Source organism: Canis aureus, chromosome 26, assembly GCF_053574225.1.
Source record: "Canis aureus isolate CA01 chromosome 26, VMU_Caureus_v.1.0, whole genome shotgun sequence".
NCBI classification, from domain to species: Eukaryota; Metazoa; Chordata; class Mammalia; order Carnivora; family Canidae; genus Canis; species Canis aureus.
The window spans coordinates 18,201,002-18,224,572 of NC_135636.1; the positions used below are offsets into that span (position 1 = coordinate 18,201,002).

The 23,571-nt window shown below is 39.9% G+C and overlaps 1 protein-coding gene across 13 annotated transcripts in view; it reads right to left on the reverse strand.

The window, feature by feature from the left end:
- Positions 1–3,734: 3,734 nt before the first annotated feature.
- Positions 3,735–23,571, reverse strand: part of PLCB4 (phospholipase C beta 4) — a 418,936-nt gene continuing 399,099 nt past the window's right edge. For 11 of the 13 annotated variants that reach the window (XM_077872231.1, XM_077872230.1, XM_077872235.1 and 8 more), the window contains 8 exons: positions 22,823–22,938; positions 21,454–21,529; positions 19,361–19,536; positions 16,369–16,470; positions 11,093–11,150; positions 10,580–10,666; positions 7,440–7,476; positions 3,735–5,260 (listed from right to left, as the gene is read on the reverse strand). In XM_077872231.1, the coding sequence (XP_077728357.1) occupies positions 5,172–5,260; positions 7,440–7,476; positions 10,580–10,666; positions 11,093–11,150; positions 16,369–16,470; positions 19,361–19,536; positions 21,454–21,529; positions 22,823–22,938 (741 nt within the window). In that variant the 3' untranslated portion in view covers positions 3,735–5,171. The remainder of the gene's footprint in view (positions 5,261–7,439; positions 7,477–10,579; positions 10,667–11,092; positions 11,151–16,368; positions 16,471–19,360; positions 19,537–21,453; positions 21,530–22,822; positions 22,939–23,571) is intronic. The other 2 variants (XM_077872240.1, XM_077872242.1) reach the window with 1 other exon arrangement.

The following is a 23,571-nucleotide window of genomic DNA, read 5'->3' on the forward strand; positions in this document are numbered from 1 at the left end:
CTATTACTCTGTCCTCCAAGTCACTAATCTGTTCTTTTTTGTCCTCTAATCTAGTATTCATTTCCTCTAGTGTATTTTTAATTTCAGTTATTATTTCTTCACCTCTGATTCTTTTTTTTAAGTTTTCTTTCTCTTTGGGGGTCTGAGTCCTCACTGATTTTTTCAATCTAGTATCTTTATGTTCACTACTTTACATTATCTACCAATCTTTTACTTATCTGTTTTGTTTAGCTCTTTTGGTATGACTTTGTCCTGTTCTTTTTTTTAATATTTTATTTATTCATGAGACACACACACACACACACACAGAGAGACAGAGAGAGACAGAGAGAGACAGAGACAAAGACACAGGCAGAGGGAGAAGCAGGCTCCAGGCAGGGAGCCTGACGTGGGACTCGATCCTGGGTGTCCAGGATCAGGCCCTGGCCTGAAAGCAGCGCTAAACTACCGAGCCACCCGGGATGCCCTGTCCTGTTCTTTCATTTGGGACATATTCCTCTATGTCCTCAATTTGTCTAGCTGTTTGTTTCTATGTGTTAGTAAAGTCTCTTGCTCCTGAAAGTATTGGCCTTATGAAGAAGCGGTCCCATAGTGCCTTGTAGTGCAATGTCTCATTTATCAGAACCCAGCACTTCAGGTGTGTCCCTCCATGTATTGTGTGTGCATTACTATTGTGGCTGAGCCACCTTTGCCTTCAGTCTGGTCATCTACAGCGGTTCTCATTGCCTGTTTTGGGCAGGGTTTATTCCCTGTGTTGTTAGTGGGGCAGTCTGGTGCTGACTTGGACTTGAATTTAGTTAGACCAGGCATTTGCCAAAGCTGTGGTAGATCTGAACTGCTGGGCACTTTCCTTTTGTTGTCCCCTGAGAGGCTTTTGTTTGTGGGCAGGGCCTCCAGTCAAACCAGATGCCTAGGCCCTGTCCATTGCTGCGGCTGCAGTCAGACTGGTATGTGTGGTTGTATTCCCCTCTCCCTAATGCAGGAGTCACTTCAAGTGGAGCTTGCCCTGTCAGGTGTGCTTGCACACTGCTATGCTTGTCGCACCACTTTGGATGGGCTCTGGCCACAGGTGTCTGGGAGGGAGTGGGTCTGCAAGAGAATGTGGGGTGGGGTGCATGGGTGCACGTTTTGTGGGGGGTCTTCTGTGGGCAGAGATCTGGGATCAATGCCTGGCTGGAGGAGACATGTCTGTAACAGAACACAGCGGTGAATCTCACTGTTAGCAAGCTAGGTTGGGTGTTGGCACTGTGCTGATGCTTGTAGGTGGCTTTGTGTTTATGCTGGGGGATGAGGGAGGGATAGGGTGCCTGCCAGCTCCTTTTTTTTTTTTAAGATTTTATTTATTTATTTATTTATTCGAGAGAGAGAGAGAGAGAATGAGAGAGAATGAGAGGGGCAGAGACACAGGCAGAGGGAGAAGCAGGCTCCATGGAGGAGTCCGACGTGGGACTCGATCCTGGGTCTCCAGGATCATGCCCTGGGCCGAAGGCGGTGCTAAACTGCTGAGCCACCCAGGGAGGCACTGCCAGCTCCTTTTATCCTAGTTAAGTCTCCTGTAGACCCCTGCTCCTTCAGCACATGCTCTGAGATTAATAAGCAAATTTATAAGCTTATAAGCAAATAAACAAAGTGTTTTCCAAATTGCTGCTTCTATTCTGGGTCTCAGCCAGGCTGCTGTCTCTTTAATGGTGGGAGTTCTGCTTCCTCTCACCCTCCCAGGTCTTCCAGAGCAGAACCCTCTGATTTTTTTTTTTTTTATTCCCAGTGCTAAGCCCCACTAATTATAAGAACTCCCGACATCAGGCCCCCCGGTTTTAAAAGTTAAATGTTATGGGGATTTGTCTTCTCTGTGAGAGATCTGCATACCTGAAGTGCTTGATAATAGGGTCTGCCTCTCTACACCTGTGCTGTTCCTCCCTCCCACAGACTGTCCCGTGGGTCTATTTAGCTCCAGATCACACCTCTGCTCTTCCTACCTTCTCTACATTTTGCTGTGAATAATCTCTTCTGCTAATCTTTGGGTCATTTTCTGGGTTATTTACATTCATGTAGGTATTATCTAGTTGTATCCAGGGGACGAGGGTTTCCCTATTTTGGCACCCCCCCCCCCCCAATGAAGTCTTTTATCTTTTCAAAAGGGGAAAAATAATCTGCTTAGGAAGGAGGAGTACAGTCTTTGGGCATTCCAGTCAGTCAGAAATAGGCATTTCCATAACCTTTCTGGGTTGAGGAGAAAGACAAGGAATTGAGACTCGAGCATCCTGATCCCCCAGGTTGAGCAGAAAGTCCTGCTAGGTGGGAGAAGAAAGATGTAGGCTTGGGGCCCGATATAAAGCAGGCTTGCTTTTTGCTTCTTGGCGGCACTGATCTAACTGCAGGCCTCCTGGAGAAACCTCCTGACATTGGAACATGGTGCAAGTAGCTGACAAATAGGCAAAGGACTTAAGGACTTAAAGGAATGGACTGGAGTTAGCACTTCTAGTTCCCCACAGCCCACGAAGATCAAGACGTTTCTGCATATCCTAGAAGAATGCCAAAATAAACTGGGTCCAGGGTACACACTTGACTGAGCAGAGATCTCGAGCCACTGGGAAGGACCCATTTTGCAAGGCTGCAACACAGGGTAGTTAGGACTGTCACCCAGATGCTCCTCCCCACTGCCACCTGGGCAAAGAAGTAGGGAGACCTGGAGCTGGGATGCTCATAAAGGACTTGACTTTGAAGTAATTGAAAATGCCTCTGAAAATGCCTCTGTGGCAATACTTAGATGTTTTTTAAACTGGAAAAGACTGAATTACTTTAATTGGCAAGATTTTGTTTCCTTCAGAAGCAAGAATGCAGAATTTGAGTGAAATGCGAATTTGCAATTTAAGGTAAAGTATCATTTTGTTGAACAGCTGAGCTGTGTGTACATTTTAATCTCACTATGTTGGGATCTTTTGGGATGGGGGTAAGCTATCTCACATACCAAAAGTAGTCTGGGATAAAGAAAAAACTGGTTCTGGGTTTAACACTGGAAAACAGAAATATTTATCATGGTGTAAAAGGATGAAAAGGTAGAGAAGAGCAGAGAAATGGGAAAAGTGGGAGCACTTCTCAGAAGCAAAGGAAAGAGGAGGCAATTGCTGAATTCAGTGAAGGTCACAGGATGGTGAGCTGAGCTCTTGTTAGAAGACCTTTGATTTGATGAGGAGTCATTCAGAATTCTTGAGAATAGGCCATCCCAATGTGCTATTTACATTTTTTAAGATTCTTTTATATTTAGAGAGCGAGTGAGCGAGAGTAGGGGGAAGGGGCAGAGAGAGAGAGAGAATCTCAAGCACTGAGTATGAAGCTTGATCTCCTGATCCTGAGATCATGACCTAAACCAAAACCCAAGAGTCAGACGCTAAATGGACTGAGCCACCCAGGAACCCCAATGTGGTGCTATTTTAATAGCCATAGTTTTCCATGGGATGTTAGTGCTGAAAGATAATGTAGTTTAACCCCATGGTCCTACAGATAAGCAAATATGAAACCAGGGACCTTTCACAGAAACCAGTCCAAATGATAAATGAGAAAAAAACCCCAAATATATTACATTTGGGAGTCAGCTAGAATCAGCCTGTTTTGTGTCACTTGGGGGGAAAAAGTGCATTGGGGCATGAATAAGCCTCCTTGGGAAATAATAAAGAGATCATTCATGAAATAGGCAAAAAGTTTGCTGGAAAGCATATACTCTGACAGTTGTGAAATGTGTTTTAATTTTTTATTAGAGAAGTTGGAAGTTTAATTTCAATATTGATGGTAACATAATTTTCTCTGCTTTGTTCAGAGGAACACACAGAATCAATTTGTACAAGCATATACAATTCAGTTGGTGTTTTGTGTCCTAAAATCAGTAATCTGATTAGTTCTAGACTACCAAATTTCCATGCGCTCCTCCTGGCTTTGGCCGCATGGCTCAATTCCCCGCGGAATACTTTTTCATGCACTGTCTGCAACACAACTACAGCAGGCTTAAAGACCATGCAGATTAACACTGTAGCAAATTGTTTTGATATTTAACAGACGTAAAAAGGTTATTTCCTGATATGAAATTCTGAAAATCTGCATAAATATTTTTGTGTAAAATTAAATTAGTTATGTATTTTTTTGAAACTAGAACTCGAAGTATCAAGAATGCCCACATAATTCATATACACATATATATAGACTTTTTCATTATGCTAAAAGTCTTGATAGTCAAATTATACTCTGTGCCATACATTTATTTAGCCAGTATTTATTTGGCATTATGTTAACTGTATCTGTACGGATTAGTCTTAATTGGTGCTTGTGTATCATGCAAACACAGTTCTAGTATTCCTGTTTACTAATCTTGTCATGTGGCAATACTTAGATGATTTTGCTCTATAACAGTGTGAATTAGGAGTATAAATACTTTATACACGGTCACATTTACAAACGTTTGCCAATAACCACTTCACAATCTTTATGGTGTAATAGTGTATTATAATGTCTGGAATCGGCAGAAGCAATTCCTATAAAGCAGTATCAGATGTAAACTGTCTTACGTGTGCCTAACAGAGTTCTCCCTTGAGCACTGATGAGTTTTGGCACAGATACAAGTTCTATTTTTTTATTCTAATAATTTCCACAACTTTTACAGGGAATTAGCTTCTTATGGCATGGCAGAGACATGGCACTTACTGATGAGGTAATTTAGATGTGTAGAAAAATTCTGCAAAATTATTTGGCTAGCAGACTGCCACTTCTGCTGATGAATTTGTAGACAGAGTTTTTTTTCTAGTGCATGCACTTGCTATTAAATCACTAATGCACTATTTTTGCTGCAGCTCAAACATGTCCTAATGCATCACAGAGCAGAGTTGTTTACACCAAGCTCATTCACTTGTGATGGTATTTTTTAGCAAAACATGTTTAAGTTGTAATATTCAATGGTTAAACTCTGCCTTACTGGGATAGTAATTTTGGTGGAGTTAAAGCTACTTTTGGTTGGCCAAAGAAATTCAATACTCAAAATGTTAAATAAAGTATGTAAATCTCTGTGGTTTTGGGTAACATCTTGTCTATATATAAAGGAAACCCAAAAGACAACAGCTGTCTTGCATGAAATCTGTGTTGGGATGGTTGGGGGTGATCTTATGATGCTGTGTGGTTTTGCTGCTTCAGTTTGCATTTTGGAGTTTCACACTACTGTTGCTGGTCTGCGGTCCATCTCGGCTTCCAATTTCACCATCTGCTGCATCTCCTTCGCCTGTAACATCAGAAATGTGGCCTTACATGTTGAAATCCTCTCCTGAAGGCATGCAGCCACCCCACACTCTCTTCTCCCTTTAATCTGATGCTATCACTACATCCCTCCTACTCAAAGTGAGGGCCATGGACCATGAGCGTCATCAGCACTGCCTGGGATCTTGGGAGAAATGCACAATCCTGGACTCCACCCCAGACCTACTGCATCAGAATGTGCATTTTAACAAGATCCCAAAGACACTTTTATGCCCATTAAAGTTTGTGAAGGACTAGTTTTACATAGTGCCAGGAAAACCATTTGAAAAGAGGCTAAACCAGTCACTCAGTGTTTAGACTATGTCACGTCAAACCATTTGGTTTAGTTTCTACAGGTGGACATGTTGCCTTGACTGTATGTAATTTGAACTTTTATTTTTTTTTTTTTATTTTTTGTAATTTGAACTTTTAGATCAAGTGTTGCCTATGGACAATATTTCCCCCAAAGAGCCTGAAATTTAATTAATTCCCTAAGAATCTAACTGATGGAGAAGTTTAGGTGGGAGCATATCACATTGGTTTGGCTGGGGTAGCTTGCAAGTAGAACATTACAGGAATATGTACAGTTCTTAGAATCCTGCTGCCCCAACTTTATCCTTACGAGCTGTCACTTCTTGGGGTAATTTTTTATGGGTTTCCCCAGGAAGTAATTCATAAGATTGAGTTCACCATGGCTCAAGACTGTCACTGAGAAAACCAGGTGGTTTGGGAGGTAGAAAGGAATCAGAGGGTGAGGAGGTGAGGAGGGTGGGGAAGACTGTGACAAATCAATTGGCTTCTTTCAACATTTACTTTCCAACTAGAGTTTGGATGCTTGAGCCCAATCCAATGGATGTATCTTTTGAAGGAAAAATAAAGCATCCTTTTCCTCTTTTTGTGACATACCACTGTTAAATAAAGACATTTAAGAATGGAAACATGATATATAAAGATATAACTTAGAGGAGGATTCTGAAGTACTGATGTTACTGCTCATGTCTGCCTGGTATTCCAACCAAATGGAAGATCAGTAGGGGGGCTGACTCAAATCTGAAGATCATCCTATGAGCTTCTAGAGGCCCTGTTACAAAACTAGTTTCACCGTGGACATATAGTAATTCCCTTATTATTTTCATATTATGGCTTTGAATTTCCCTTTGGCAAAGATGAATATAGTCAAACAAAAGAATTCAATTTTTCTGCTCAAATATGAGATGGATGGTTCCCTCTACCTAGATATTTTTCTATGCCTGAAGTTTCCTAATACTCTGAGAGAAATGAGAAATGGAGAAAAATATACAAACATGAAACTATGACACAAACGGTATTCATAAGAGATGACAGTGAAACAGTATCCGCACTGCAAAGTAAATACTTTTATGTTCAATAAACAGTAATAAGATTCCCTATACTTGTCCCTACTTAGCATTTAAATACAATACTGAACGCAGTTAAAAAGGAAGAATCATATGCTATTACAGGACTATTCTTAGAGCCAGGTTGTCAGATGACCAGGGTGACCATTCATTCCCATTTGCTGGGTACAGTTCCAGTTTATGCCTGTAGTCCTGGCAATTATGAACATCACGTACTTTCACTCTCAAATTCAGATAATAATTTATATGGTCACCTTACTAATGAGAGGTGATTAGGGTCCTTGACAGACCAGATCTAGCAGAAAGCATGGCAAGAGTCACTGTACAGTGACACTGTATAATGTTTCTGTATGCAGACCATAACTCTCATTAAAAAGCACCAATGAACTTTGAGTAGGGTGCTTTACAAATTAATTGCAGTCATATTAATGCTTGTGAAAGGTCTGACTTTGTGACCCAGTCTTAGCTGTGGTGGGTCCAAATGACAGTCATGTATCACTGTTCTTGATGCCTGGGGATATCTTCATTAGCATGACTTGAGTTTCCTAGGTCTGCAGTAGGAAAGGCTGGCTAAGACGCCCTCAGAAAAAATTCTCTAAAGATTTTGGGCATTTCAGTTTGAATATTACATCAGAAATCCAGGCATGAAATTATCAAGCTTTTAAATCCAAACCCTTGAGATACTAATTAGTTATGACCAGATGTGAATCATAAATGGAGAGTGCGCCAAGCATACTAACAGAGCTGAGAAGGAAAGCAATGTCTTGCTTATCAGAGTTTTGGTCCTACCTTGTGTTTGGGACACTGCATGGCAGGATTTCAATAGCTGTTTGTACAAAAATAGTAATGTCAAAATTGAGTCATACATATAAAACAAAGAAAATAAATGAATACTGAAGTGAATTTGAAAAATGAATGCAAAACCATATACAGAAAAGCAAAAAGCTAATAATAAAACATGTATACACCCATCAGTGACGAACTCCCCCCAAGATTGATCTCAAAAAAAAGAAAAAAAAAAAAAAAGAACAAAACAAACAACCAATGCCTAGGAGTCCAGCCTGTGCTTTTTCTCCTGCAGGAGTGAGTGGGGAACCCTCCCTTCGGCAAGAACACTCACTTCTCTTTATTAAATGATAGGACTGATGACAAAAATCAACTTTTAAAGCTTGGGTGTGATGGTAATGGAGTTGTTAATGTCTGAAATGATACATGTCAGGATGGATGACATATTGGTGGCTACGAGGTCTCTGGGAAAATTTAGTAGAAAACAAACCCCCAACCTTTGGAGTTTTAAATGAAGAATCAGATGACCAAGTAAGCAAGGCCATTAGGTGGCTTATAAAGAGCACATGAGGTTAGGATTCAGAATCGGGGACAAATTCTATTAAAACTTGAGTTGTTTCTGCTAGTTCCCTCAACGCTGGTCTAGCTAATTAAGTAGATCCTTGGGGAGATGAGGTGAGCTCCTGGGAGTAGGGTCACAAGGATGCAGTAAAAAGCCTTAAAGAGATATTATGGATGAATGTTAAAATTAATTTATCTCTGGCTTAGCAACAGAAAATAGTCTTTGGGTTTAATAAGGGTTTGGGAGACTTATAAAAATTTAGGATTGTCTGGAAATAGGAAACTTTTCTGCCAATGAAATGTTTAATTGGTTATCAAGGGAGCTTTCCTACCTGATTCCAGATCTTGCCCATTGTGAGGGAAGAAAGGCAGTCACTGTGTCTTTTGCATCTATGCCTGCTACAGGGTTGTAACACACTGAGTAACTAAGAGCTCTCTGACCTTTAAATTCCAAACAAGACAAAACCATTCTAGACAGATCTGGGACTGAATTTGTTATTGAACAGCCCATGTTTTTGTAAAGCAAGGCTTAACATGAAAATTCAAGTCCAAATTCTACCTCTGCTAGAAGCATCAATAGGATATTGTGTATTTCTTTTCATGGACTCTCATTAAATCTGCATCAAATCTCAAGTATTCTCATGATCTGTGCTTTCCTAAGCTTCTGTGACTCGAAGTATCAGTTGTGGGTGGTAGATGTTGCTTATGACATATTGATAGGCATTACGTGAATTTCTGGAACAAAAAGCTACTATCCTCCCAATATACCCAATCAGTCCAGTGATCACTTATGCAATATATTTTAATGCAAGAACTCTGATGTGGTTTGAATTCTCCATGTATTTAGGATAAAAGCTCAAAGTGATTTTTTTATGTAGTTTGCCTCTGAAATTTAAAAAAAAAAGTAGGTAAGTGTATTCTCTAGCTCTGATATTCATTATTGTAGTAATGAGTAATTTTTAGCACATTTACATTCTTTATTCAAACTTGTTGCTAAGCAACACAGTAATTTCTAAGTAGTTTCTTAATTTAGTTAACTGAAACATAACGGTACCTTACCTTCACTGTGCCTTCTTCTGAGAGGCATCCTTACCCCACCCAGCCCTGAATCACTGAAGTGGATCCTAATGCTTTGGAGATGATGGTTTTACCTTTATTCATACTCCCATTTGGCCCTGGAGATGGTGGTTTTACCTTTATTCATACTCCCATTTGGCCCTGGAGATGGTGGTTTTACCTTTATTCATACTCCCATTTGGCCCATGGAAACACTTCTGAGAAGTGCTTTATGAGCAAAAACATAAGCTAGGTAACTTGTACCAGAACATGATGTATCTATGAGATGGTCAAATGAACTGGACCCATAGGACAATAAACATTTATTGTCCTCCTTGAGGATCTGTGGACTGTTCATGAATAGAAGCATTTAGCTGAGAAGGAAATGTGAAACATAACTCAGAAGTATGCTGATGAATAAAATCTTCTGTCTCCCAAAAAGTAACAAATTTGAAACTGGAAGTTGGATTTGTTACCCAAGCACAATACAAAAAAGATTTTATGGTTTGGTTTTGCTTTCTTGAAGATACATTTTAGTGTAATTCCAACTGAAGTAGTTTTCAACAGGAGCCATTTACTCTGAGAAATATACCTTAAAGAGGATTGGTTTATAGATGGAGGAGATAGGAAAAACCAATGTAGTATGTACCTCATCAAACCCACTTCACAGTTTCTAGATGGAAGTAGGTTATCTAGATATAAAAACTTCTAAATCAGCTATATCTAAAAACTGAAATTTGAACTGAGGCAGACTGAAATCTAAACTGCTCTGCAGGGTCATTTTGCCTTATAAGCTAGAGGTATGGCCATCAAATTGAAATACTTGGATGGCCAATGGCCCGTACAGCCCATTTGGGAAGGAGCCCACCTGTACTATAGCTCTTGGTGTTGCTATCTAAAAGCCGACAGCTAACTAAAGAGCTGGATTTTGGACAAGCTATCTGTGTTGCCTTCTTAGTGTTTTGCCTTGCTGGGGAAGAAAACAAAATTATGGTATCCACTGGTGTTCAGTGGTTTGTAGAGTTTGGGCAGCTCCTTTCTGGGGGGTCCCACTTGAAGGCTCTGAGACAGTTTTATACTTTCACTTTTAGATTGAAGTGGAAAAGAGGTGGTTTCTCACATTTGCTTTTGAACATAGCAAACGTTTAAACTTGCTTGCCCCTAGGCTGCATATTCTAAAGCTGTAACTGAAAATGGAGAAATAATTTGTAACCTTTGTTTTCTCCTCTCAGGCACATCATTCTTAGAGTCAGCACAATCTATTCAAATGATGACTTTGAGGGTTACCTCCCTCGCTTCCCGCCCCGCCCTGCCATGGTTACATTCCTTTTCCACTTCCAAAAAGAATTCTTTGTCTTGTTTGATGAAATGGGGGAAAATAGAGTAAAAGGCACACATTTTTTTTCTAGCCACCTTTCCACACCACTACTCAGGCTACCAGCTTTAGGAGAAGGGTCCCTGCTGGCTTGGCATCTGCCTCCCAAAGTGAGGTGGCTGTGTCTTTTTAGGCCTTTTAGATAAGATACCTGCTCATTCTGTTTCTCTAGGAACTCTAGGTGTTCAAGCTGGACTTTTTTCAACTGATCCATTTCTTTGGACTGTTTCATTGCAAGCTGTAAAACAGAAAAATTCTGATAAACTTTGGGTTGTAATCTGAAAATTTATGGATGGGGTATGATTGTTAAGTCAACAATTTAACCAAGGGAGATATTTATTACAGAATCATGAAAAATAATCTGAAAACTAGAAGAGTTTATACCCATAATTAGTACTGGGAAGATGCTCCCTGTTAAATCTTCTCAGAATATAATAGATTATTTATGCACAATTAAAGCTTGGCTTCCTTTTCCATATAAAATGGTGCCAGATTAATATCTTAAAGATTTTAGTGTTAGATTATTTAGCTCTCTGGGAGCAAGCAAGAGAAGCTAGAAAGTTTAATGTACAGAAAAATCAAATTAGGCAAATTAGCCAGAAGAGGTCTGATATCTAAGCATGAGTTATTGTTTACACTGCCAAGGAAATTATAAAATACTTACTCTCTTTCTTTCTTCCAGAAACTTTTTGGTGTTGCTGCTATTTAACTCCCTGACTCGCCTAAAATAACAGGTACAAATAATAGTTGGCATGACATTCAATAGAATCAACATAATATTAAATGAGAAAGTGCTATATTCCATTTAATTCTCTGGATGGGATCATCACTTTATCCAAATTTTTGCAGAATTTTAAAACACATAATGTACAGAGAAAAATACAAACATCTTTGTAACCAAAACTCAGATTAGTCAATACTGATGTTTTGCCATGCTTGACTCATATTTTTGTCAAATAAATAAATAATTTTTAAAGGGAGAGAGAGAGAGAGAATGTGAGCACAAGCAGGCGGAGCAGCAGAGGGAGAGAAGCAGACTTCCCACTGAACAGGGAGCCAACATGGGGCTCCAGCCCAGGACCTGAGCCTAAGGCAGATGCTTAACCGACTGAGCCACCTAGGTGTCCTGCTTGTCTCATATTTTTAAAGGAAACAAAGCCCCTTTTGTATTTTTCCTGATTTCATTTCCCTCCTTTTCTCCTCTCCTCTTCTCTTTTCTTTTCTTTCCAGACATAACCACTATTTTGAATTTGGTGTGGAACTTCCCATCCATGTTTTAATATTTTTATTCCATATGGATGTATCTGTTTGCAATACATACAAGTGCTTCTCACACTTTCTGTTGCTTACAAATCAAATGGATATACTGTTAAAACACAGATTGCTGGACCCACACATAGAGGGTCTGATTCATGGGTCTGGAGTGGGGCCTGAGACTCTGCATTTCTAACAAGCACCCAGATGCTACTGGTCTATATTGTTCTTTGTGTTTTCTAAATTTACCTAAATGGTAACCTATTCTGGGCTTTTTCCTCTAATTTATTATTTAGCCCAAGTTTTAGAGATATAGCTATGTTTCAAACTCTTCCATTACTTTCATCTGCTGTATGGATTTTTCCATTTTTGAAGAGAATATATTCCCAGTTTGCCATTAATGACAAATAGGTTCTTTCCAAACAAAGCTCAATGACCTGGTGCATAGGGCTCTGCAATGCTTGACACTCTATCTGTTGACTAAATAAATGTGGGGCATATCTTCCTGTACACATGAGCCCAAAGATTTCTCTAAGGTATACACCTAGATTTGCAGGTTGGTAGGGAAATGAATAGTTTCATCTTTACCCCAAAGCACTGGACCTAATTTGCACTCACAACCAATGTCCGAATGCTACCTTTTCTTCATGTCTTTGTCCTCAATTGATACCGTCAGACACTTACTTTTTTTTTGTCAATTAGTTTTTTGAAATGGCATCATTACCAGTGAGGCCGGAGTGCTTTCCATGACTGAATAGACCTATAACTGATTGAATTTCTCTAATAGCTATAAGTCTGTTCAGGTTTTCTCCTTCCTTTCAGTCTGTTTTGGACACTGATAGTTTTCTAGGCAATTGTCCATTCCACATAAGTGTCCAAACTCACTGGTCGTATTATCTTTACTTTCAAAAATGTTGATTATATCTGCAGTAATTTCTCATTTTTATACCTAACATTACTAACTTGTGTTCTTCTGCTTCTGGCTCAGTCTTGCTGGAGGTTCGCTGATTTTATTTTTTTCAAATAATAAGCTTCTTTTTGCTAATATTCTTTTCTACTTCAATACTTTTTGCTTTTATATTTCTCCTTATCTGAGATCTTTGGGTTCACTCTGTATTTCTAATTTTATACTCTCTTGAGTGTTTAATTAATGAGTTTGCATTAATTTTATAATGTATATACAGCTAGGGGCACCTGGGTGGTTCAGTCAGTTAAACGTCTGACTCTTGATTTCAGCTAAGGTCAAGATCTCAGAGTTGTGAGATTGAGCCTCACATAGAGCTCCACATTGGGCATGGAGCCTGCTTTAGATTCTCTCTCTCCCTCTGCCTCTTCTCCCCACCCCATTTGTACTCACTCTCTCTCTCTCTAAAAAAAAAAAAAGAAAGGTTATATACACCTAGGCTGTAATGCTCACTCTAAATATCACTTTAGCTACCTTCTTTTTTTAAGGTGAAAACATTTAAGAGCCACTCTCTTTAGTATCTTTCAAGTATATAATACAGTACTGTTAACTATAGTCAATATTAGATCTCTGGAACTTACTCCTTTTGTAACTGGAAGTTTGTCCCCTTTAACTAACATTTTCCCATTTCTCCACCTTCTTAACTCCTGGAAACATCATTTTACTCTGTTACTATGAGCTTGGCTCTTTTTTTAGATTCTACATATAAGTGACATCATGAAGTATTTGTCTTTCTCTGGTTTACTGCACTTAGCATTATGCCCTCAGGGTCCAGCCATGTTGCCACAAATGCCAAGATTTCCTTCTTTTTTAATGGCAAGATAAAATTGTTCTGCGTGTGTAGGCACATGCGGATATAAAAATCACATTTTCTTTATCCATTCATCCATTGATGGGCACTGAAGTTATTTCCATGTCTTGGCTATTTGAGTAATGCTGCAATGAACAAGGGGGTACAGATATTGCTTTGGTATAGTAATTTCATTTCCTTCAGATACATACCCATAAGTGGAGTTGTAAGATTGTATGGTATTTCTGTGTCAATTTTTTTTTTAAGATTTTATTTATTTATTCATGAGACACACACAGAGAGAGAAAGGCAGAGACACAGGCAGAGGGAGAAACAGGCTCCATGCAGGAGACTGATGTGGGACTTGATCCCGGGACTCCTGGATCACGCCCTGGGCTGAAGGCGGCGCTAAACCGCTGAGACACTTGGGCTGCCCTCTATTGTTAATTTTTAAAGGAACTTCCAGATTGTTTTTTATAGTGGCTGTACCAATTTACATGGCTCCAACAGGGCAGAAAGATCCTCTTTTCTCCACATCCTACCAGCATTTGTTCTTTCTTATCTTTTTGGAAAATAGCCCTGCTAACAGGTATGAGGTTTTATTTTATTGTGGTTTTGATCTGCATCTCCCGATGATTAGTGATATTGAGCCTTTTTCATGTGCCTCTTGGGCATTTGTATGTTTTCTTTGGAAAAATGTCTACTCAGGTCCTCTGCCCACTTTAAATTCAGATTCTTTTGTTGTTATTGAGTTGTGTGAGTCCTTAAACATTTTTGAATATTAATCCCTGATACATGGTTTACAAGTATTTTTTCCCATTCCATAGGTTGCCTCTTCATTTTGTTGATTCTTTTGCTGTGTGCTTTAGCTACCTTCTACACATTGATAGATAGTACTTGCATTGTTGGTCAGTTTTAAATATTGCATAATTTCTGTTGAAATGTCTTCTTTGACTCGGGAATAGAATTGTTTGTCGGCTTCTATATGTCTTTCTTTTTTTAAATTTTTATTTATTTATGATAGTCACACAGAGAGAGAGAGAGAGGCAGAGACATACGCAGAGGGAGAAGCGGGCTCCATGCACCAGGAGCCCAACGTGGGACTCGATTCTGGGTCTCCAGGATCGTGCCCTGGGCCAAAGGCAGGCGCTAAACCGCTGCGCCACCCAGGGATCCCTCTATGTGTCTTTCTAAGCTATCTGATTATAAAGTTTTAATTTTAATTCTCAGTACTTCGTTAAAGTGGACACATAATGTGCGTGTGTAGAAGGTAACCATTCTGCACAGAGAAATTATTTTAAAAACCAGCCATTTGTAGATGTTTTAGAACCACCTACCACTGGAAACAAAGTCAAATAAAAAAATTAAAAACTTGGTCAATATCAGTAACTCAGAGTTTAAGATAATACAACCTCGACTGGGCTGAAGTTCACTTTGTAACATACTTGAAAGAAATGATAAAGAGCTGTTTAACGATGAGCACATTTATCCTACTGAATTCTATATTATAGTTTAGGCAGTCTAAAATAGTTCAAATGGAGGTTTTATCATGGCTGGAATATTTTACGTTTTTGAGCTAAACCAGATAATGTCAATTCCACATATATAAGGTCCTTAAAACAAAGTTCCTTGTCTGAGAATAAATAAATAAGAACAACAGGATGGTGCAAAGATTAAATGGAGTAATAATTTCCCTAGATGCTCCACATTGATTGGGAAATTTTTCAAGCAACATTTTAAAGAGTCAATTCATTTCCATTTCCAATAGTAATTGAGATGTGCTTTAAAAAGTCAATGAAAAAAAATAAAAAGTCAATGAAATTGAGGTAGTTGGACAGCAATTCTTGCCATGTTCAAAATAAAGAGAACACATCAGGTATCCGATGAGCATCCACCCATAAAAGACCATGTAGACAAGGAGACCATGAAGCACAGGTACTTTCCTTTGCAGCTACAAAGTTCTGCAGCAGCTCAGCCTACAGCTAAGGGAGAGTGGAATGCCTTGAAGCCCTAAACGTGCTCAGGTCTCAGTCCTAAGACTAATCTTCACTTGGCTCACTGGGAATCAAGTGCTCTTAACTCCGTCTCTTGGGTAACATGACTCCTGATGTCCTCTCAAATCTACTTTACTGTCTTTGCCTAAAGGGTTTGCACCTAGAACCTTCTCTGGAGGTCACACAAACTTTTCCCCAGTCCCAGGATGTGACTAACACAGAAATACAAAAGCGAGATACCGTTGGTTCAAAGAAATCAGTGGTGCAGCTTACCCTGTAGAGCTTGGGATCAGGCTGAAGGACTCACTGTAGCTGAGACCAACATACCCTTACTCCGCCACTGCTTGGGACCCTTCCTGCTTTCCCTACTCCTCTTCTCTGAAGATCCCTTCCTCAGTAAATCACACACAACCAAATTCCTGTTTTAGTCTGTTTCTAAAATAAATAAATAAATAAATACCCCAACCTAAGAAAAGGTCAAACAAGCAAAACTGAGTGGGGGCTTTTGAGATGACCCCTGGCGTCAAGGACAGCACAAGGCAGATCAAAGGCAGAAGACTGACCATCTACAGGCTACTATTTAGAACCATCCCATCCAGAATATCCAGTATAGATCCTCACTGGGGCAGAACCAGTGAGATGCTTGTGGGAGGACCCAATGGAATGTGGGAAGGATATTTTGCCATATTTTATACAATTTTGTTTGGAGGTGAGCACACATATATTGAATGTACATTTATCTGCCTTGTGGTAGTAAACAATAAGAAGACAAGTGTTCTATAGCAACAACAATAAAGCTCCATAGCAGTTATAATAGCAGAATTCTTAGCCAATACTCACAAGGATTTTGAGTACACATATGTATACACACATAAATGCTGTTGGTTTATGCTTCCCCACCAGTGCTACCTCCCCAGAGCGAGTATTCTCAGGCTTACCTTTCCCGTTCTGCTTTGTTCTTGATAGATTTATCTTGGCTGATGGCTTTGCTGTTTTCCATAGAAATCTTAGCCTGGTGTGCTCGCATTTCCTTGCTTTCCCTAAATATTAAAAGGAAACAAACGGGAGCAGGGGTAAATGGGGAGTTAGTGTTTACTGGGGACAGAATTTCAATGTAGGGGGAGATGAGAAAGTCCTGGAGATGGATGGTGCTGATGGCTGCACAACAGTATGAATGTGCTGACTGCCACATACTTTTAAACACAGTAAAAATGGCAAATTTTATGTTATAGTTAAATACGCATAATAAAAAAAAGTAAATAAATTCTACGTGTAACAACAAGACTAGGTTCACTTTTTTGTTTTTCATTTTTGAGCTCATCGAGTTAATCTGTATACTGTGAAAAGGTGAGAAAGAGCCCCAATCCATGATAAGTGGAAGTGGGTCACCTACTGGGGAAGTAATAATGATGAACTGGGATGAAGAGACATTATGTTTGTCCATAAAAATATAAAGATCTTCCAGCTTTGCCCTACATTTCTTGGAATCAGATGGCCTGGAAGAGAGACAGAGTATATCCTGACCCTCACAAGTGATCTTCATGTTCTCTGACACCTCATGGGAATGAAGGGGACAGGGTAGTTTCAGATAAGCATGGGAAGGAGGGAAAAAGGATGTTTACATAAGGCTCCCGATCCCCGCATGTGCTAGAATGTCTGTGCACATGAGAAAGAGTCATAGATCATTTAAGGGATACATTTTATTTTATTTATTTTTTAAAGATTTTATTTATTTATTCATGAGAGACAGAGAGAGAGAGGCAGAGACATAGGCAGAGGGAGGAGCAGGCTCCATGCAAGGAGCCCGATGTAGGACCCGATCCCAGGACTTCAGGATCACACCCTAGGCCAAAGGCAGATGCTAAACCACTGAGCCACCCAGGCATCCCAAAAGTATACATTTTAGAACACTGAAATGAATGTTATTAACAAAGAACTTTTTCTGGAACCTATAGGGTTTCCTTGAAATCATTCCTGGAAATGAGTGACCAAGGAGTCAGGTGTTCTAAGTACTGTCTGCATTCTATCAAAAGTGATGGACAACACCAAGCCTACAGAGGCAGGAATATGCATAGAAACTCCTAGCCGAAGAAAATGGCTCTCAAATTGTTAAGTTCATGTCAGTAAACTGACCATTTCTGTATCCATTCATTCAATAAGCGCTTCTCAGTGACCAAATGTGGCTGACTAGTCTTAGGGGGTAAGATTTTTTAAAAAAGATTTTATTCATTTATTCATGAGAGACAGAGAGGCAGAGACACAGGCAGGGGGAGAAGCAGACTCCCCACAGGGAGCCCAATGCGGGACTCAATCTCAGGACCCGGGGATCATGACCTGAGCTGAAGGATCATAACATCCAACCACAGAGCCACCTAGGTGCCCCAAGGGCAAGATTTCTTTTTAACAAAGAGCAACACCCATGATGATGAGGAAGATACAACCACAGGGTGCTTGAGAAAAAGCCTAAATGCTGCTGTTACTTGGAAAAATGCCCCTGCAGAACATTCATTTTTTAAGGTAAATTAGTAATTAGGTTATGCTCTCTTCAAGTAACTTCCTAAGCCATGCAAGAATTAGTTTACCTTTTTCCCTTTTGAACAATGCCTACCGTTGAGGGCTATCTTTTTTCTTTATTCAATGACAAGAAAGATAAGAGTGTTTTATCCTATGAAATTTCTCTAAGTAAGGCTACATGCCTACAATCAGGTCTGCTTACCACTCTTTAACTACTGCTGCAGTACCATTCTGTGTACTGAATCAAGAGCATCTCGCAGGGAAAAAAAGAAAAGACAACTCCTAATCTTATACAACTTGACAGAATGCTTTAAAATGGAAAGGGTATAGACCACAATCCTCCAGCAAACCTAACACAGAAAATTCATTCCGTTGCCTTGAATGAGAATCAGCAATGATGGCAAAGCAGTTCTCGTTCTTACTGCCGGATCTATCACTTCAAAACAAGGTTGGGAATTCATGGAACACACCCAGATAATTTATGCAGTTAACACTTGAAAACTTTTTTGTGGGCAGCCCAGGTGGCTCAGCGGTTTAGCGCCACGTTCAGTCCAGGTGGTGATCCTGGAGACTTGGGATCGAGTCCCATGTCAGGCTTCCTGCGTGAAGCCTGCTTCTCCCTCTGCCTGTGTCTCTGCTTTTCTCTGTGTCTCTCATGAATAAATAAATAAAATCTTTAAAAAAAAAAAAAGAAAACTTTTTTGTTTGCTTTGTTTATATAATGCTTCTATTTTCTACTCTTTTGTATGTATCAATAGACCCTAACAGTGGCATAGAGTAGGCGTGAAGGGAGAAGCTGGGGGCTGTAACAAAGCTGTGATAAAAGGAGGTAACTGACATTCATCAACTCTCTTCTGATGGAGGCAGGGTCAGGGTGGGGTGCAGCTCATCATTTGCAGTATTCTAAATGTAATATTCATTTTGCAGATGCTGGAGGAAACCCACATAAACTGATACTTTATTGCTGTTTCTTGATTAAGCCTACCTCCTAAAATTCCTAGAAGTCCTAATAATGTGAAGAAGGGTCTCACCATGTTTGGCCATTGATGATCAGATCCAATCTGATCTAAGAGCTTAACTGGCTAGTCTTTGTCTCCCTCTGTGTCTTCTCTTCCTAAAAGGCTCCAGAACATTTTCCGAAGCCCAGAGTTGGCCCTACTGCTGTGAAGCCTCTGTGACCACTCTGGAGGCAGCAAGCTCTTTTGGGCTGCACTGCTTTTTAGGATGCATCATATACTATGTGTAATTCAACTTAGTTTTTCATGTGAGTGTTAATACCTTGCCAATACTTGTAGGCACTTTGAGGCCACTGCTTATGGTTCATGTTGCTCGTCTCAGCTATATGACATGATATGTGTAACAGCTCAGTTTTAATACAAAATTAGGAGTTCCCTCTGGAGAAGGCACATTGCCTACCTGTCATGGGACAGTTTCAGCTGCTGGGTCTGCTGCTCATGGGCACTGATCAGTAGCTTTCTCAGGAGCTCACACTGCTGGCTAAGGTGCAGGTCCCGGATTTCTTGCTCCTCAGCACTGTGGGTGTTGATCATTTCTGACCACTCCTTTGTGTGCTGGGCCACTATCTCTTTGACCTGTGTGGGAAAAGGGACAGTGGCACTCAGAACTCTCAGAGATCAGGTATGAAGTGAAAACACAGTATCAGTCATGCATTTCAAATTCCACCCACCAATTTAGTTGGTGAATCAACAGATACTACAACCTGCAAAAAATATGTATTAATCCATGGGAATCAGGAAGTCATAAGTTATTAAAATAATTAATTGCTTTGGCTCTAAATACTCAGCTGTCACCTGTGACTTCACTGCCTAACTTGTTTGTGTTACCTTCTGCCCAGGCCCTGGACTCCTTTTCTGATTCTAACAGATTTTCCTCATCTCCTCATGCTTTTCCAGCTTCATATCCACAAGCCCACAGGTCTGAGGAGAGCTCTAGGTTCTCTTATCTCTGGATTGTGACTCAATGTGTCAACCCTAATGGATGTGGGGGTAGAAAGTCTTCCCATCCCCATATCCATTGCTCTTTGCAGTGTGGTTTTGTACCTTCCCTCATCAAGAGCTAGAAGTCCATTTCCCCACCTCCTTGAATCTGGCTTATCTTGTGACTTGCGTTAGCCCTGAGACAATAGCAAATGTGGTGCAAGAAGAATCTCCCTCTTTCACTCTCTGGAGCCCCATTGCTACCTTGTGACAGAGCCTATGCTAGCCTGTTGGAGGATGAGAAGTCATGTAGAAAAAAGCAAGCACAGCCAGCTGATGACTAGATATGAGTTATAACCATCTATCCCAGCTGAATGCAGATGCATGAGTGAGCCTATTCAGAATCAGTAGAGCTACCCAAGTGAGTATAGCCCAAATTCTGACCCCCTGAATTTTAAGTTAATAATTGGTAGGTGTCTTGAGTCACTAAATTTTAACATGGCTTACTCTGCAGCTAAAGCTAACTGGTATCATTGCCAAGGTTTCTACTTTCCTATTTGTGCAAAGCTTCTAGAAAATCATGGCATGTTCATAGACATTAATTCTAGAATGGACACAAAATACAGAACACTGAGGAGAACCTTAGTTTGAATAGCTTGGCTGGCCCATGCAGGCAGCAGGGCCACCGGGCTAGATGACAGAGTTGCATGTAGACATATGGAGGCTGGCTGGTTTGACGAAAAGCTAGGGTTGGGAATTTTAAGAGTATTCCCCCTCTTTTTATAACTATTACTGCTTGAAGAGTTATTTGTGTTCTTCACTGGAACTTAGTGCTCAGTTCTCCAAATGTCCAAAAACTAGTAAGTATCCCAAGTTCCAATTTTCTTGTGTTTTTGGGGAAATAGGAGTAATTGGGCTCATCTCCCTAGAATGTCATCTCTTGATTTTTTTTCCAATTCTAAACTTCCAACACAAAGTTAGAATGGAAGAAGTATCAAAGATTTACTCAGTCCACAAGTTGGGTGGTTTTTTGTCACGTTTCATGTTACCTCTCTAGAGAAGCATACTCTGTATTATTTGTTTGTTTATTTATTTATTTATTTAAGACTTTATCTATTTATTCGAGAGAGAGAGAGAGAGAGAGAGAGAGAGAGAGACAGGCAAAGGGAGAAGCAGGCTCCATGCAGGGAGCCTGACATTAGACTCTATCCCGGGTCTCCAGGATCAGGCCCGGGCTGAAGGCAGCACTAAACTGCTGAGCCACCTGGGCTGTCCACGTTTTGTATTTTAAATAGTATTTCCTCTTAGACAATGTGCTGTTTCACTTCATACCCCTAAGGCAGACAACATGGACAGACTGTATGCATATTTCTTCAGATGAAGGAAGAGATGCTCCAGGAAATGCCTCTTCTCAAAGCCAGTGAGTCTCGAACAAATGTGAATGCCGAGATCCCTTGACTTCCCAGACTAGACCCAAGTTATTATTATTTCTGATTTACATCAGGTAGGGCTTCTAAAAAATTAGAAAGTATCTTTTGCAAGTTCCTGCTGTAAAAATAGGCATCTTCTTACCTTAGATTTGTGATCTGATGTCAGTGTCTGAATTTTAATTTCTGTTTCTTTTTTCATTTCGAGACAATTACTTCCCCTGAAAATGGAAAATCATCAGTGTGTGCCAGATGTTAGATATCTTCCCATTCCCATGGGCCCTTGCTCCAAAGCTTTCTAATGAAGACAATTTGTTCATCAAACATGGGTTGCCATGGCTCATTGGGCAACATCAGTATTTCTAGTAATAGATGTACACCTTAGAAAACATCCACATCATGATTACTCAATTCAACCACTATACAAAGAGACACTGTAGATCAAATAATGATTTCATTGTTAAGGGTCTGTTGTCAGAGTTTCCATTTTGGTTCCTGCTTTTCTTTAGGGTAATTTTTCATTTATTCAATAAAATAAATTGGTGATAATAACTAGAAAAGAGGTCCTCAGCCTTGAAGCAAATTTTTAAATTCTTTCTGGTTATAAAGCCAGATTTTTGTCTTTTACACATGCCAGCAAGGCAGAAAATAGCATTTCTTGGCATCATAGGGCAATTTTTGCTTCTTATTCTATTGTGAGTAGGAAATACATACAAGGCAATTTCCCAGCAACCATTACTGCTTATTTCTGTGATTATTTTTCCCTTTTGGATTATCTGTAGCATTGCTGAAACCAGAACAGGTCCTGAGCTTCTGTCTTCAGCATATATCCTCTGATGTATTATGGCCTAACTTAGAATGCTTCATTATATTTTTGAGAATGTCTCTGAAAGAAGCAGTATTCTAAAAATGCTAGGACCCTCATCAGATCTATTACTTCTCAAGGGCTGGCACCAAGTATGCGCTCCCTTTAGTCTGTTATTTGGTGAGCTTGTGGCATCACAAAAACATCCCCCTGGCTTAATGCTAGACAAAATATTTTCTGGTAAATGCAATGATAAGTTTTATTTAAGTCTTATCTGTTGGCATAAGCTAAAGATTCTTGCAATATTAAGAATCTCTGTAATATTAAAAATCAAGATATTATTTATTTTCTGGCTATGCAAAAGGATTTATGTAATTTCAAAATTTCCCAACTTTAAAAAAAAAAATTTCCCAACTTTAGCTTGTCCTTCCTTTTCTCCTCATTCACCTTAAAGATACCTGAATGAAAAACACATGTGAGACATAGTTATGGTGTCACCAACCAATGGCTGTCGAACTGGAATAAATCTCTTTTCCATTTCATTCCCTGCCTTCAGTTGAATGAGTTGCTTATTTCCAAGAAAACTTTTTAATGATGAAAACACAGTCAAGACTAAGTTCTTCCTTGGCCTAAGCAGTCAACTGAACTGTGGGGAAAGACAAAATATAAAAAGGCAGACAGCTTCCAGAAGGAAATAAAGAGCCATTACCCCTTCTTCTTCATCGCCTTCTCTAGGATTTTCTCATGTGTCGACTTCTCTTTGTCATACTGTGCCACAATTTTGTCAACTTGTGTGCAGTGCAACTTCTGCATGGTGCTGTGTTCCTGAATAAGAAGAATCTGCAGTTACATGTTGAGTTCTTCCAGTGTGGCTAATAAACTTAACCTGTGTTGGGCTGGAATGGTTTTCACCAGCTTTCCCAGAATCTTGGATTTAGAAATCTAGGAGTAACTGCTACTGAGAAGTGGAAGTATTTCCAATCTCCCACCCAACACAGGAGTTTCTTGTATGAGGGACACCCTAAAAATGGAGTGTCTAGCCTCAGCCTAAAGAACACACCCACCCAAAAGGCATCTCTGCCCACTACTGGGCAACACCAATCATCCCAAAGTCCTCTCTTCTATACATACATGTTTTCCACAGAACTTTTACCCAACCATCTTTGTTCTGTTTGAGACACATAATTAGTCCACAGCCTCTTCCACACATTGGTTCTCAAATACTCAATATGTATTTTCTCTCTTCCACCTGCTAAGTGTAACTATTTACATGTGACATTGCTTCTAAACACACAGGGCATTTTTGGAAGGTGTTAAATACCACCATTAAACAGTGAGAATTACCAGTGGGGTTGTCGCTGTCAGCTGACTTCAAATCCACATCACGTGGTATTTTCACTGGCCTCCTCATCTAGGTGCATTCATGAGGATGACACAGTATCCAGGAGCTGTGGCCTT